The sequence below is a fragment of the Lagopus muta genome, chromosome 5 (assembly GCF_023343835.1).
Source record: "Lagopus muta isolate bLagMut1 chromosome 5, bLagMut1 primary, whole genome shotgun sequence".
In the NCBI taxonomy this organism is placed as follows: Eukaryota; Metazoa; Chordata; class Aves; order Galliformes; family Phasianidae; genus Lagopus; species Lagopus muta.
Window position 1 is genome coordinate 27258217 of NC_064437.1, and position 14457 is coordinate 27272673.

The window sequence follows — 14457 nt, forward strand, 5'->3', positions numbered from 1 at the left end:
CTGTCACCTCCTCTGTCACCTTCAGACTCTCTGAAGCTGTGAGGCTTCGGGACTCCTCGGTCAGGAGCTAATTTTCCAATTCCAAATATTGGCAGTGGCAGGCGGACACCTGGGAGGGGGCTCGGAGAGAGGACACTCCTTTAAAGACGCATGTCGGCAGCCAGCCTGCCCGTTCCTCTGCCTGGACGTAACCCCGCTCCGTTCCTCCGAATTGCTCTTACCCCTCTCGGGGGAGGAAGCAGCGGGGAGGGGGGAGGGGGGTGGTGGCACGCCAAATCCCGCAGCTGCAGGAGGAGCTCCGGACAGGGCGAGCTCCCGCAGCCTACTGTCGGACCCAGGCTGCCGGGATCCCCCCCTCGCCTTATCCTCCGCGGGAGAAGGAAGTTCCCTGCGCCCACCGCCCGCCCCTTCGGAAGGGAAGAGGAAAACGAACCCCCCGAGGACGGGGTGTGTGCCCCGCCCGGCTGGGCGGACTTGACAAGGGAGCCGGAGAGCTCGGGCTGAAAGAGTTAATCGGGGCTGCAGGGTGCTCCAGGCGTGAGTCCTGAGAGCACCTCATAGGCGCACCAGCCAATCCCAGGCACCAGGAGCATGAACCGTATGTAGCACAGTGTAAAAAGCGAGGTAAAGAAAATAGGGTGTAAACTGTTACCATATATTGGAAGGCAGGAGACCTGATTTTTGGGGGCTACGATTCCTGTGCTGCTTAGCGATCGGCATGCATGTACAAAGGTAAGGGCTTTGTTACCAGCAATCTGTATTGTGGCTCACTCCTGGATTCAAGTGCATTTTCTGCATACGTTTCATTAAGTGTTAAATCGTACGGTGCAGAATGGGAAGAAGTGGAATATGCTGTGGTTTACTGTTTGAGATTATTATTATTTTGAAAGACTACATTTGTTTCAAGTGGCAGTAATTTCTTTTAGAGGTTAAGGAAGTGTATGCATGTGAAGCAAAGTAGATCCGTGACTGGCAAAAAATGTAATGCATGTGATAAGTGAAGAATGTTCTGTGATGATGCATCGGAATCAGTCATGGACCCACATCATATGAAGGCCAACATGAGATAGACCTGATTTGGAAAAAAAAAATATAAAAAATAAATAAAGGGGTAATTCAGAGACATGTATGTGACAAGCAAGTCTGACAGCAGAAACTAAAATAACTTATTTGCTGACATCTAACAATATTTAAATATGGCATCACAAAAAAATGCTATAAAAAGTGAAATCAAAATCTTACAGTGGTGTATTTCCAGAGACAGGTGGCTCTGACACGTTAAGTATAAGGAGATAAAGCTGGAGTGGCCCTACTTGCATTTACAAGGTGAAAGGAATAACTTCAGAGGAGCAATCCATTTAGCTCTCAGTTACAGACTGCTGTCAGTGCCCAACAAGAGCAGAGCTTGCGCTTACTCATTTTACATGTGCTCTATCAGCTTTACCTTAAGACCTGGCTTTGAGAACAGAAATGTTCCATGTGTATGTACTCTCTGCATCTAAGCATGGCAAAGAGCTGTAGTCTGAGACACTGTTGCTGTGCCAGTTATCAGAGTTACGTAAAGAAACTACCTTCAATGTCTTGCCCTGAACCATTTTTTCTCTGTAAGTCATGTACATAATTTAAGCGAAGCAAAAGGAAAACCAAAGGAAAGGATGTGTTACATTTTCAGTAAGCTGATCCACCTCCAGTGAAAGCTCACCTCCCCAGCAGATGCCGAGTTCACTAGAGTTGCTGTGTTTGGGGTGTTTGTTCACGAGATAACGAAGCACTGTGAGGGAAAACGTTAACTAGGAAATGTGAAAACAAGCAGCTGAATGTTTTACAGATCTTACTGCAGAAGGCAGCATTTGTTCAACAAGCCAAGAAAACTTGAGGATCTTCAAGTGATGTAATCACCCTGTCTCATCTTTTCCCATTTTTTTCTACTACTGTCTGAACACTGTTGTGAAGAATTAATTACAGGAGCCTACTCATTGTTTACATCAGTGTGTGTCTGAAAAGTTAGTTCTCTACTCATACAGATCACTGTGATTTTGCTCCTGTCAGTCTCAGGCGGAGACAGTGATTTATGGGACTAAAATAGTTTTATTTCATTTGGATTAATTTGGAATTGAGTTTTTGCATCTGACTATGAGCAGTCTCAAAAATGTCCTCCTCGAGGTTTGAACAACAAATGCAACACCTACTTAAAACTGAAGAACACTCTTTTTAGCATCAAGCTTGACTCGTGAGTGGTTTGTGAAAGTCGAAATAGCAAACTGGGAGAACAATTAATTTACATAAGATTTTGCTTAGGAGAAAAAGGGAGTGGTGCAAGACATTAGACGTACTTTCTAGAAACATTAAGTCTTTTATAGATGTCATGTGCAGCTCCTTATTCCTCCCAAAGGTTCGTCCCTCTCAAAATCAGAAGTAAAGATTGATTTTTTTGTTTGTTTGTTTGTTTTCTCTCCTGAAATATTAGCAATCTCATTTGGGAGTGAAATCCCTAGAAATGTTCTTTGACACAGGGAGCCAAAATACACTCTTGGATAGGCTGCATTAAAAACAAACTTGTCCTGATAGACTGCTGCAGGCAGTAACTTACAATAGTCACTTTATGAGAATTGGCTTACTCTTCCTCTTAATCTCATCCTATGTCCTCATAAGAGCGAGCAAGCATTTCCTTATTTAATTCATTTTTAAATTGCAACCACATTCCTCTTTTGGTATTGCTTTTCTATTGTTCAATATGTCTGCTGTTCAGTGAGGGCCTGATCCTGATCCTGCTCTCTTAAAGGAGATCAGAACATTGCTGTTAACTTCACCGAAAGCAAGATCAATTTCCAAGATAATAATTTGGAACCAAAATGAACTTCATTTTTAGGAAAAAAAAAAAAAAAAAAAAAAAGCGAGCTTCATGATGCTACTTGCTGCACATAGAGTTGTACAGAGTATTGCATATCTTGGCTCAGACATCATTAAAATAGTAAAGAATTGAAGATTTTTTAATGCGATCTCATGTTTCTTTACATCTTAGTATTCTGCCATCGCTGATAAATCAACATTTTTCTGTATGAAGTTGAAGAACACGAAGAATTCCATTTTCTGAAGGGTTCCACTGAGCTGCAGGCATTTAGTACATCACGAGTTAAGTCATCCTGCTGCTGAAACTGTAATGGGTTGTTTTGGCTTCCTAGCTCTGACATTAATAACATACGTGTAGTATAGAAAGTGTGAATATACACAGTTTTTATATACATATACACAAGAGTATATAAACACGTACAACGTGCACCTTACCTATCCATCCATTCATTCTTCCACACATATGATATGTGTAATTGCTCTTTTGCTCTGGGTCATACTTGTGACCAATTATTAGCACAGTCGTTTTCCCATCTCCCATTGAAAGTCTCCATTTACTCTGTGTGCCACAAAATAACGAGCTGGCAAGAGGAAACAAGGACACCCTCTGTCATGTCAAAGCTTTACATATTTAATGAGCCTTTCACAAAAGCCACAGATTTTGTTCAGTCTTCAAAAGAAGATTGACCAGGCAATATGTACTGTTAGCTAAATTAATGCTATTAAGCTGTAGTGGTTTCTCTAATAACGAGGTGAGATCTCAAGGCTCATCAGTCAGGTACCTTTGCTGTAGCACTCACATTAATGGCGATTAAAAAATTCAACTCATTTGCAGTAACACTTTCACTTCCACATTTTCCAGCACATGATTAATGAGAAACGTGGCTTTTAGGATATTTATCATACACTGCAAGTAAAGGACTTAAATCTGGGGAATCAGAGCACTAGTCTATATCTTTAATTCCATATCATTCATGACTACTGAGAACTCTGCAGAGCTAATTTAGCTCTTTCAGTACTTACTAACCATTGGAAATAACAAAAATATCCGGTTAACTGACCATGGATGACTCTAAAGTTAAGTGGGATTATTAAAATCCATTACATATTCCCTTCCCTTCCCTTCCCTTCCCTTCCCTTCCCTTCCCTTCCCTTCCCTTCCCTTCCCTTCCCTTCCCTTCCCTTCCCTTCCCTTCCCTTCCCTTCCCTTCCCTTCCCTTCCCTTCCCTTCCCTTCCCTTCCTCTCATTTTTTTCCTATTTGAAACTCTATCCTGTGTCTTACCTTCACAGGTGTAAAACACTGAAAAATGGTACAGTGGGTTAAGGTGGCAGCCTAGGAATGCACTATTAAATAGCTAGCTTTCACCTAAAATGTTAATGGTCCCTATTTGGAAGTTTGGAGGTCACACAGAGCGGACATTAATTACAGCAAATTTTATTTTATTTTATTTTATTTTTTAGCTTAATATATGACTCCGAAGTGTAGAACTGCCCTTTTTTGAAGGTGACATTGTATGTCAGTGTACTGTATAGATGGACGTATGTGTACTTTGGCATCTTAACAGTGATTATATCAGCACTGTCTTATAGGAAATACTTAACACAGTGCAAGCAGAATGTTAGCTTTTCTCCTTTTCTTCCTCCATCTTGAAAAGTGGACAGGTATACATGGCAGAGATGACACCCATCTCTGTTCTTTAGGAATGTGTGGCTGCTCAGCATTTATTGGATTAATTACCTTATTCCTCAGTTTTGTAACAACATTTCTAATGGAGATGCTTCTTAATGTAAAGCATGTTTATGCACGTTTAGACTCATCCTGCTGTCAGCCTCTGGAAATGAATTTATTTCACAGAGAGCCATTAGCTGGTGATGGCCATTAGTTGATGATGTTCTCTTTGTTTAATTACTGCTCCAGTGGGAGGTGAATCTGACTTATTAGCTTAAAAAGTAAAAGCTTTAGTAACCTACTAAGTACATTTAAGCTATACATTAACATATGTTTATCATGTTTATTTGCATTATTTGGAGAAACAGTAGGGGCTCTTTTTAAAAGATATTCATAAAATATTTCCATGCAGGTCTATCTTGGCTAGATAAAGTCTGGAACATTTTGTCAGTCTTTCTGGAGGAAAAAAAAAAGGTGAGGATGTAATAAAGATATCTTATGTTCCTCATATCTAGAGAGACTGCACTGATCTGTATTCTCAAATAAGAAATGTAGACAATGTGTCCCCTGTTCTGCACTGAAAAGATACTAGAGGAAAGTTTAAAGCTTTTCAACATTTGCTTAACATCCCTCTATTAAATCAGAATGTGCTTTTCTATCAACTGCATCAAGAAATTGTGATAATTTTGCAGCACCATGGTTTCAGACTATCACTTAGCTAAATTAAAACAGTTGGGAGATTGTAATTGGTGACGAGACTATAGCTCAGACTTTCTTTTCTCATAACATGATGTTCACAAGAAGAGTATCTTTTAACAGATTTTTCCTTTTTTTTTTTCTTTCTAATTTTGTAATTTCTTCTAAATTTGTCCAAAAAGTGACAAACAACTTTCATTTTCCCTAAACTAATGTCTCATAATCATGTTTAGGAAGAAGATTTATGAGGAAGCTTCACTGCTGTATTTATATGAGATTGCAGGCTGCCCAGTACACATGACATAATTATTACTTTTACAACCAAGCCTTGTATATTATCCATCCTGAGATGCAATTAGGTCCAGACTGACTTGCTGAAGCTCGAATCTTTGTTCAGTCAGCCATAAAGTCCCTCTCTTACTATAAAAAATTAATAGCTTTAACATGAACATTTAAGAGGATCTGGCTATTGCCCATATACTAGTTACAGGCTTAGAATGCTCAGGCAAAGGATCTTACGCAAAGTCATGCAACAGTTTACAGAAGGATCAGACACTGAGCTTTGGGCTCTTGAATCCTCTGAGTTCTGTCTAGGCAGCATGCACAACAGGTTACACATTTTTTTCCAATAAGGCTTTGGTGGTATAAGTGTATTATTATTATTTTTTTTTCTGCTAGCGTAAATGAGCTGAAGCCTGGGAATCTGAAAGGTATTTTAACCGTCCATTTACAACAGCTGAAAATCAGCTCCACCATCTGTGAAATCAGCTGTAAAATACATTACGAGCTCTGGAGCACCTTTGTCTGAAGGACCTAATGGAAAAGCAAAACAAAAACATTACCATTTTATTAGATATCAACAATAAGAAACAAAATACATAAAATCAACCATTCTTATTGAAATGAATCCAGAGATGTTTGTGAAAGACAAATTGATGTTTTATTAGATTTTTATGGAGATTATTTCTAACTACTGGTCTAAACTAATTTTCACATGGAAAATAAAATCAAGTAGAGTGCAAATTCTCCATCAGAAGTTACTTAGCTAACACTACAGAGCAATATCCCATACTTGAACTAAGGCACCTAAACTGACAAATTGGTTCCTAGAAACCCCAAACCCATGACTTTAGTTGTCAGAATTTGAAGCAAGAATGGGATTATGGATTTGATTAGAAATCTGAGGCACTAGAAGAACATGAAACTTGGCTGTCAGCTGGATTTTGTCTGTTTGTCCTTACTTCATTCAATTGCTTCTTTGTCCCTCTTTGGCCCATCTTAAGACCAGAGGATAGCTGCATGTCATTATTTTTCCTCTTCATTATTTTACAAACAATATTAGAATGTCAGTAACTTTAAGGAAACTTATATTTTGTCTAAAGCTGCCATTTCCTTTCCTGAGCATTTGTTATAGAATCTTCACAACCATATATTTTAAATAGCTACAAAAATAGTTGGCTATTCCATTAGTAGATTGAATGTTTTCTGTTTTACCTTATACCATTTTTGTCATCAAATTATTTGAAAGCACCCTATAGACACTGACTTGTCAGATTTCACAACACCCTTGGTTCTTGATCTTATCAGGAAAAAAGACACCTGTATGGAAACTGGATATTAACTGAATGTTAAGGGACTTGTCAATGTTTCTATGCTAAAATCAGAATTATAATGCAATACAACTTTGCTCCAAGAAGCGTTCCCTCTCTGAAATGCATTTTCTTCAGGTCAACAAATTGTTGGTGAGCAAAATTTCCATCTCCTTTTAGCCTTATATGAGTCCTTTTGCAGTCACCAGTGATTACTTACACTGAACCTGGTCCTTAGATTTGAAAATCTTAAACTAAAGTCTTAGTGTGCATCCTGTGTATAGATGCTTCCTCCCATTTTAGAAGGCATCTAAAGACCTACTTAAGCACCAGTAATAATATACATCCAAAAAGATCACTGCACAGAAGGATATTGAATATTTTAGGTTAAGCATTGAGTTTTTAAAATTCCGGTTAGCTGGAATGCAAGTTTCTAAATATCTATTTCCCATTAGGATTTTTCTGTGAACAGAAATTCCTTTAGAATTAATTCCATATATATATATTTTTTTTTTTTTGAAGAGACCTTGTACTATTTCATTCTTATTCTTTTAACTCTATCAGATGTATTCATTAAAAAATTTTTGGATGTTTAGAAGAGTACTTAGAGTAACGTGTGATGGAGTGGCAAGACTGAAATGTCACGTACTGTACTACATGCAAATATTTTTGTACAGGGGATAGCCCATGTACACTCATGGAAACATAAAGGCCTAAGAACTTTTATACAGTCGTTCAGCCTGGAACAGCTTTGCAGCTCTAAAAGCATCAGATTTTACTGTGGCTTCATGGCACAGGGATCAGGCAGAGTCCTGCTCAGATGTTCCAGAATTTAACATTGTTTTAGCTCTTTGTGTGACTGTTGAATTTTACTTCCAAAGGACATAGAGAGGAATCTTAGATGAGGAGCTGAGATGCCATGAAGAGTGGGTGAATTTCTCTCTCTTTTTCATGTACCAACACAATTTATATGTTCAAGGCACTCTCACATGAGAGAGCCTCATGTGGGTACATCCAGTTACATGCTCACAGACACCACAAGGATGAATTGCTGCTCATACAGAGCAAACACCAATGCACCTTCCTTTGGCAACCACGCAAACCATGACAATCAAAACTCACATTCCAAACAGAGCTAAAATCAGACATCTCATTTGTTCTTTGTTTTGGCTTTTGGGCATGTAATTACTGTAGTCTTATCCTTGTCTCACATAAAGAGTAGAGAAGAAAGCTGAAATTCAGCAGTGGGTGAAGCTCTGCACAAAGAAAATGTGGTTCTAATAGGGGGCATGTAGTCAAAGCAAACATCAAGACCTGATATGAAGATCCTATGTATTTTTAAGTTCAGAATTCATTTAAGGATGTTAAGTGTAGAATTATTTTTTCCTTTCTTGCCAACATATCTGCTTTTGAGCCTTCATTTGATGACAGTTCCTAGGCCCCGCATGAACAACAGAAAACAAGCTGATGCAAATCCCCCCCCACAGAAAATCATCTGTTAACCATACATTCTACCTAGGTGCTTTATACTTCTGTGTCCTGGCAGCAGCTGTATCTTGAACCTCATGTGTATCAGATCTGGTGGCAGACAGCGCTATCCATCCTTTAATTCCCCAAACTCTATTCTTTTTTTTTTTTGTTCTGCCAGATGTACATCCTGCCTTTCTAGTCACGGCACTGTCCTTTTGGTAGTTGAAAGTTAACTTGTGAAAGTCAACCACTGTCAAATGGCTGCTTAGGAGAGCAAGACAGAACTTTATTTCGTGTGTCCTTTTGCTATCCTTCAGAAAGTTTAGCTTGGTGGAGTTTATTTTATGGATTTGGATATATCTGTTTGAAGAACAAGATCCATGTAATAGCTGAGAGCAGAACATAGCACATTCTCTGCTTTTTCTTCCTCCTGTGTAGTCCATATCCATCCCAGCACTTTCTGCTCTTTTATTCCATGGCACATCAGCAGCTTCTTGGCTGTTCTGTTTACACTGGACTGTGTGAGAATTTCAAGGACAAGCACATCCCCAGATCTCATTCCTTTAACGCTGTTAATATGCCAAAAGTTGAGGACGAGATCATCTCCACAGTTCAGATGAAGAAGTGAAAACGCAGGGTCATCAGCTGATAAGCCCATGATCTTACAGCACTAAGAGTAATCTCTGACACTGAGTTGTTGTTGCCATTGTTCTTAAAGGGAAATGTATTTATCAATTATTATGTTGCTTAATTTAAAGAAAACTAGATTTATTATTTGCATTCAAAAACACAATCTGGGAGACATTAAACTTTCACTTGTGGAGAACATCTTTTTCACATTAAACCCGTTAGTTTACTTTAAAAGAACATATCTGAGAATTACAGACCTAAACATTTTACCACAAAGTAAGTTTTTATCCAACAGAATCCTTCCAGCATAGAAGGACATCATCCTCCCATGGGAGAACTGGGTTGTTTCACTGTTTCCACAGAATTCTAAGTTCTAATTCTAAACAAAAGGTCTTTGGCCTTTACACTGTCAGGGGGACATTCCTCTAAGAAGCAAAAAGAGAGAATGATGGAGACAGTGCTGCATACTTTTCTCTGATGCTGACAGAGATTGTGCAAGCATTGTTCCATGTGTAATAGCAGAAAGGATATCTCAGGCTATGTCTATAACACTTACTGTGTGTACTTCAGTACATATGATTTATCAGTTCATGGTCTTTATGCAAGAGAGCTCAATGCAGAAATAAAGCAAACACTTAAATTTTGAACTTTTAGGTGCAGCAGTTTAGTGGCCTTATAACCCACTCCTATGCAATCATGTATAATTTCTAATGTTAGAAGAATTAGAATAAAAGAAATAGAACGAAAAGGTTACAGATGTCCTATAGTCTTGCTGCCAGGTGAAGCTTCGTGACATTTGGCTCAGTGGTCACAGTGTTTGTTTTGTGCTTGCCAGGACTACATTCTCAGCTGGAATTAATGCATGGAGTTTACCAATCTTCAGCACCCTTTACATGCTCATGAAACATAAGGCATAGCTTTCCCAGAAGTATTCCCAGAAGTTACCCAGTCAAGACCATTTTGCATTAATGCCTGTAAGGACCACAGGTTTCTAACAGATTTCTAAAAAATATGCTTCTTGAGCTTAGTATAACCTCAAAATTAAGAAGGGGAAAGGATAAAGACTTATCAGCATTTGCAAGAAGTAGTTGGGTGAAACACTGGGGATAGAAGAAAGTAATTTGTCTGTGCACCTATGCTTGGTAATTATCCTCTAAGCTAGCACTTTAAAAAGGCAGCATGTTGATATGCCAGTTTTATTTGAAGCATCTTCTTTACAGAGTGTCTCTTCTACTCTAAAATCCACCACCTCAGTTACTTACTAGGCACTTTATTTCTCACAGCCCACCCTGAAGACAGCAGGTGCTCTCCTGCAAATTTAATTCAGATCATACCTCCCTGGAGTTCTGTGGTGGTTGTTCTAAATACAACCTCTGGATGTTCCACATACCTATATTTGAAAATTGTTTTCCAGGCATTTTAATTTGTTAGTGAATTTGAGTATTTAAAATCTTGAGAGATCTTTCACAATGTAACCTTAGGAAAATTCCTTAGGCTGAGATTTTCAAATCTGTCTTTTAACACAGAGTACATATTTAAATCCCTTTGGCAGCTTGCAAAATCTTAACCTTGGTCTTTTCATGCTTCAGTTTCCTGTTTGTTAAACTGAAGTAAAAATTTCTCTCTCAAGGGTGTTCTGAAAATTCATGATACGCAGGCTGTTCCTGCAATGACTGGGCAATATGCACAAGTGGATAAGTATCAGTGAGAAGCACGTGCGTTGTTTTGCTCTCCCCAGTGACCAGCTGCCTATTTAAACTCTTTTGGAAAAATTCATTTATTTTTTATACAAGGAGATAATTTTCTTCTGTCACTACACAGGTTTCTCTAAAGGTGTTTCGCTGGTGGTAAATTTATGACATAGCATGAAGTGTAGTGTTAAGGCTAATACAGAGGATAGCTCTTCACTATTCCTTTGGATGTAAGAAGATGCTACCTATACATAGCAATTCATTTTCCAGTCTCAAACTCAAAAGGAGCTCAGTTAGTCATCATTACAGTATAATGCCCTGAAACACTTCATTGTTAATAAGGACCCCAAAGAGTAAACTCTTATCTCTTGTACATTAAAACATTATATGATTTTTTTTCAATTGAAAAATTAATTTACAAAACTCAGAACACTGTCTTAGCTCTCAATCTGATAACAACATTAGGTGTAAAAAATTACAATTCTCATTATGCCCTTTAGAACTGTAGATAATGTAAAGAAATCATGCCCAGAGTCTTTCTAGCTTGTTGAGAAGTTGAAAGAGGGGGATGGATTTGTTGTGCAATATATTTTTTCCTGATTATAGGCATGTGATGGTAGGAGGGAGATGGTACATGTTAAAAAGCCTGGCTTCTTCATTCATTGTGAGCTAATTCTTATCAGGAAATGGCAATCAAATAATCGCAGTGACTTCTGTGGCCCAGGAGAGTCAGCCATTGCTTTTCTGTTTTGCTTTAGATCTATGCACTCTTGTTCATGGCATGCCATGAAACTTGCACAGCAGTGTAACCTCACACAAATAAACACCAGTCTGTGAAAGAAAGAAACACCAGTCTTGAAGAGAAGACATGGGAGCTTCACACAGCATTCACAGATCTGCAGGGTTCTTTGCATGTAAATGGTTGCTTGAGAGTACAAATAACAGTTAAGAGAGTTCTTTCCTGCAGAATCTCATTTCAAAAGGATTTATAAAATTAATGCAGTCTGTGTTTCATGATCATAAACTACCACAATTACAACTCAGTGCTCTGACATATGTTCAGTGTGAAATATGTGAATAGTCTTTTCTCAGTGAGATTACTTACGCATTTAATGTTTGCAGGATCAGGTCAAAATCACATTTTACAAACATTTACATTTGTGCTAAGAAAACAACAAACTTTCTCTGGTTGAGATAACAGATAATTATTACTTTCTTAGGCTGTAAATTCCCATTGGTCCAAATGAACCTCTCTTTTGGAGACAGTTTGCATCCTGCAACAGATATGTTCATTATCTATACCAAAGGCTCTTTAGAATATTAATGGTGAGAAATTATGGAAAGAGCATGTTTATTCAGCTACAATATTTTCAGTATAATGGATGGGTGTTAAAGAGTGTGTATTTGCAGTAGGGTTCTTTGGAAGCAACCTTTATTTGGGATATACTTGAAAATTAAATTACTGATGCAGACAAAAAAAGTTCCTGCCAAGAAAAAAAAATCATAGTGGGGGCACAGTAAAAATGTCATAACGAATGCTGTTTTATTTGACTGTGACTTTAAAAATGTTTTTCATGAGCACATATTCACATCATTTCATCAACTAGAAAAATGAAAGCCCTCACATTAGCATATTCTGCTTAATTCTGTGTTGTTTTATCTTACACTGAAAATCAAAATGGATTGTTTCTATATATTTTAGTATTTCTGGGAGTTCATGCTCTTGAATAGATATTTTCACAAAATCTGACCAAGATAAAGAATCATTGCTCCATTTCACAGTTATGGGACTGAGGTATAGGAAGAACCTGGCTTGTCTTCACTGAATAATTCTTAAATAGAGCTATGATTGATTACTGATTTTTAATTGGACACCCAAACAATTTTCCAGGCTCAACAACAATAGTATTTCTAGATCGAGCCATTCAATTGAAGTGAATTGGACTGCAGGTCAAGTGCTGCTGTTAGGGATACTTAAAATTGCAGCATCTGAAGCCTGTATATCTCATTGAACTCATCCCTCTGGGTAGCTTCAGTACACCTGAACAACATACTTTTTTGTTCAGCTATGCTAGTTGGAACAGGACAACTTGATCCTATTAACTAAGTGTGTAGTGAAGGCAAGCCATTAAGTGACTTTTCTAAGGACAAAAAAATGGAAAGCAGGCTGGCTCTTCTGAATCTCACCTGTTTTCTCTCTAGTAGGTGAACTGAAATCTTAATGCATAGACATTGCTGAATGCTTTTGAACTGATGCTAAAAGGCAGTAATTCTTCTGTTGTATATTTTTCATTAATGATTGGTGTTATGGGGGAGGGAAAAATAGAGAAAAAAAGAAAAAAAAACATCAACAATCCCTCCCATGACAATTTGTGAAGGTTTCCCTTCAACTGTAAATATTATTGCTGATGATGTTAATGAAGACATTAGTTTCACAGCGTTTGAAGTACTGAAACACTCCAATGTTAACTAGCCTAGTGGGGTTTATGCTAATGTAATATGTAATAAAGTAGAGGCCACTATCTCTTTAAGCTGAAAGAAAGGAAACTTGTTTCTGCTTCCAAGGGATGCCTAGTGTGTGCTTATCTAATTGACTGTGTATTTTGTCTAGGTGTTGAGGGAAAGCTAAGAGAATGAAGGCTCTAAGTCCCCAGTGGAAGCATGATATGGCGATGCAGTGCTGGTGCTGAATTGTTCTCTCTGATGGCTCTATGGGAGTGGATAGCACTGAGTCTTCATTGCTGGGTTTTAGCAGTTGCTGCTGTTTCGGATCAGCATGCCACAAGCCCCTTCGACTGGCTCCTCTCTGATAAGGGACCCTTCCATCGTTCACAGGAATACACAGATTTTGTGGACAGAAGTCGACAGGGATTTAGCACAAGATACAAGATTTACAGGTATGAAGCAAAGGGAAAGCAATTGCAGAGATACCATCCTTAGAAGTTGTAAATTACCAACAAGGGTTTCCTTAAGGGAAAGTTTCACATGTGGGAATAAATCTGCAGACACAATTCATGGCTGAAATATATATTGCAAGGTCAAGTATATGCACAGTGTACTATGGAAATGCCTTCTTGTGTTGTTTCTGTTTTGTATAAAGAAATGTTGGTAACTCACTGTGTTGCTTTGGAGAACATTGGTGTTTACTATCTGCCTCCAGTCTGCCCTAGTGACATACTGAAAAATGTCCTAAGGCATCCTGAGGCATTCAGTACTTTCTCTGGGGCTACTGTGGGGCACTCTTGTTTGTGCAGAAAGATCCAGTTCAATTGCTTTTCAGAGCTGCTCATCAAGACTTCAGCCAAGAATGAAATTGTTGCTTCACAGATACTACTGGCAAAGCATTGGCTTCACTGTACAAATAAGGGCATTTCAAATGTTACTCAAATGTTTTTTTGTATACCAGTTTATACCAGTGTTTTAGAAGTAGCTTTCTTATCCATGAAGGACTGAGCTTTGAGAGCCCTCCCATTGTAATGGGAGCTGAAAGTATTTGTTCCATCAGGAACCTCAGCATTAGCCTGGCCCAAGTCAGACTGAATGAGGAAAGAAAAAATGGGAAGACTTCTTCAAAAGTATAGGCCTACTTGAGAATTTATGCCTGGCTATAGAATTGCTTTCATGGTACATTTGGAAGCTGTTGGTTTCTGGTCTTTGAGACAGCACTGATGAAATATCTTCTTAATCATTTGCAAGAGGCATAACTCGGGAAAACCTGATAGGTTTACCAAGGACATCAGAATGAAAAAGGGAATTCAGTTTAGTGGTAGTGAGCGAATGGCAGATAGGTAGAAGGAGAAAATAAGATCTGAGAGAACAACTCTATAAGCAGAGATTTTTTTTCACCTCTTACGGTCATAG

The 14457-nt window shown here is 38.4% G+C and overlaps 1 protein-coding gene across 4 annotated transcripts in view; it reads left to right on the forward strand.

Moving 5' to 3' along the window:
- The window catches only part of BRINP3 (BMP/retinoic acid inducible neural specific 3), a 200619-nt gene that overhangs the window by 2623 nt on the left and 183539 nt on the right, over positions 1-14457 (forward strand). Inside the window, exons 1-2 of one of the 4 annotated variants that reach the window (XM_048946378.1) lie at positions 521-732; positions 13208-13493. The exons of 1 other annotated variant lie outside the window; for it this stretch is intronic. In XM_048946378.1, the coding sequence (XP_048802335.1) occupies positions 13258-13493 (236 nt within the window). In that variant the 5' untranslated portion in view covers positions 521-732; positions 13208-13257. Of the gene's footprint in view, positions 1-520; positions 733-13207; positions 13494-14457 lie in introns of those variants that run through there. 2 more of the 4 variants (XM_048946377.1, XM_048946379.1) reach the window with 2 other exon arrangements.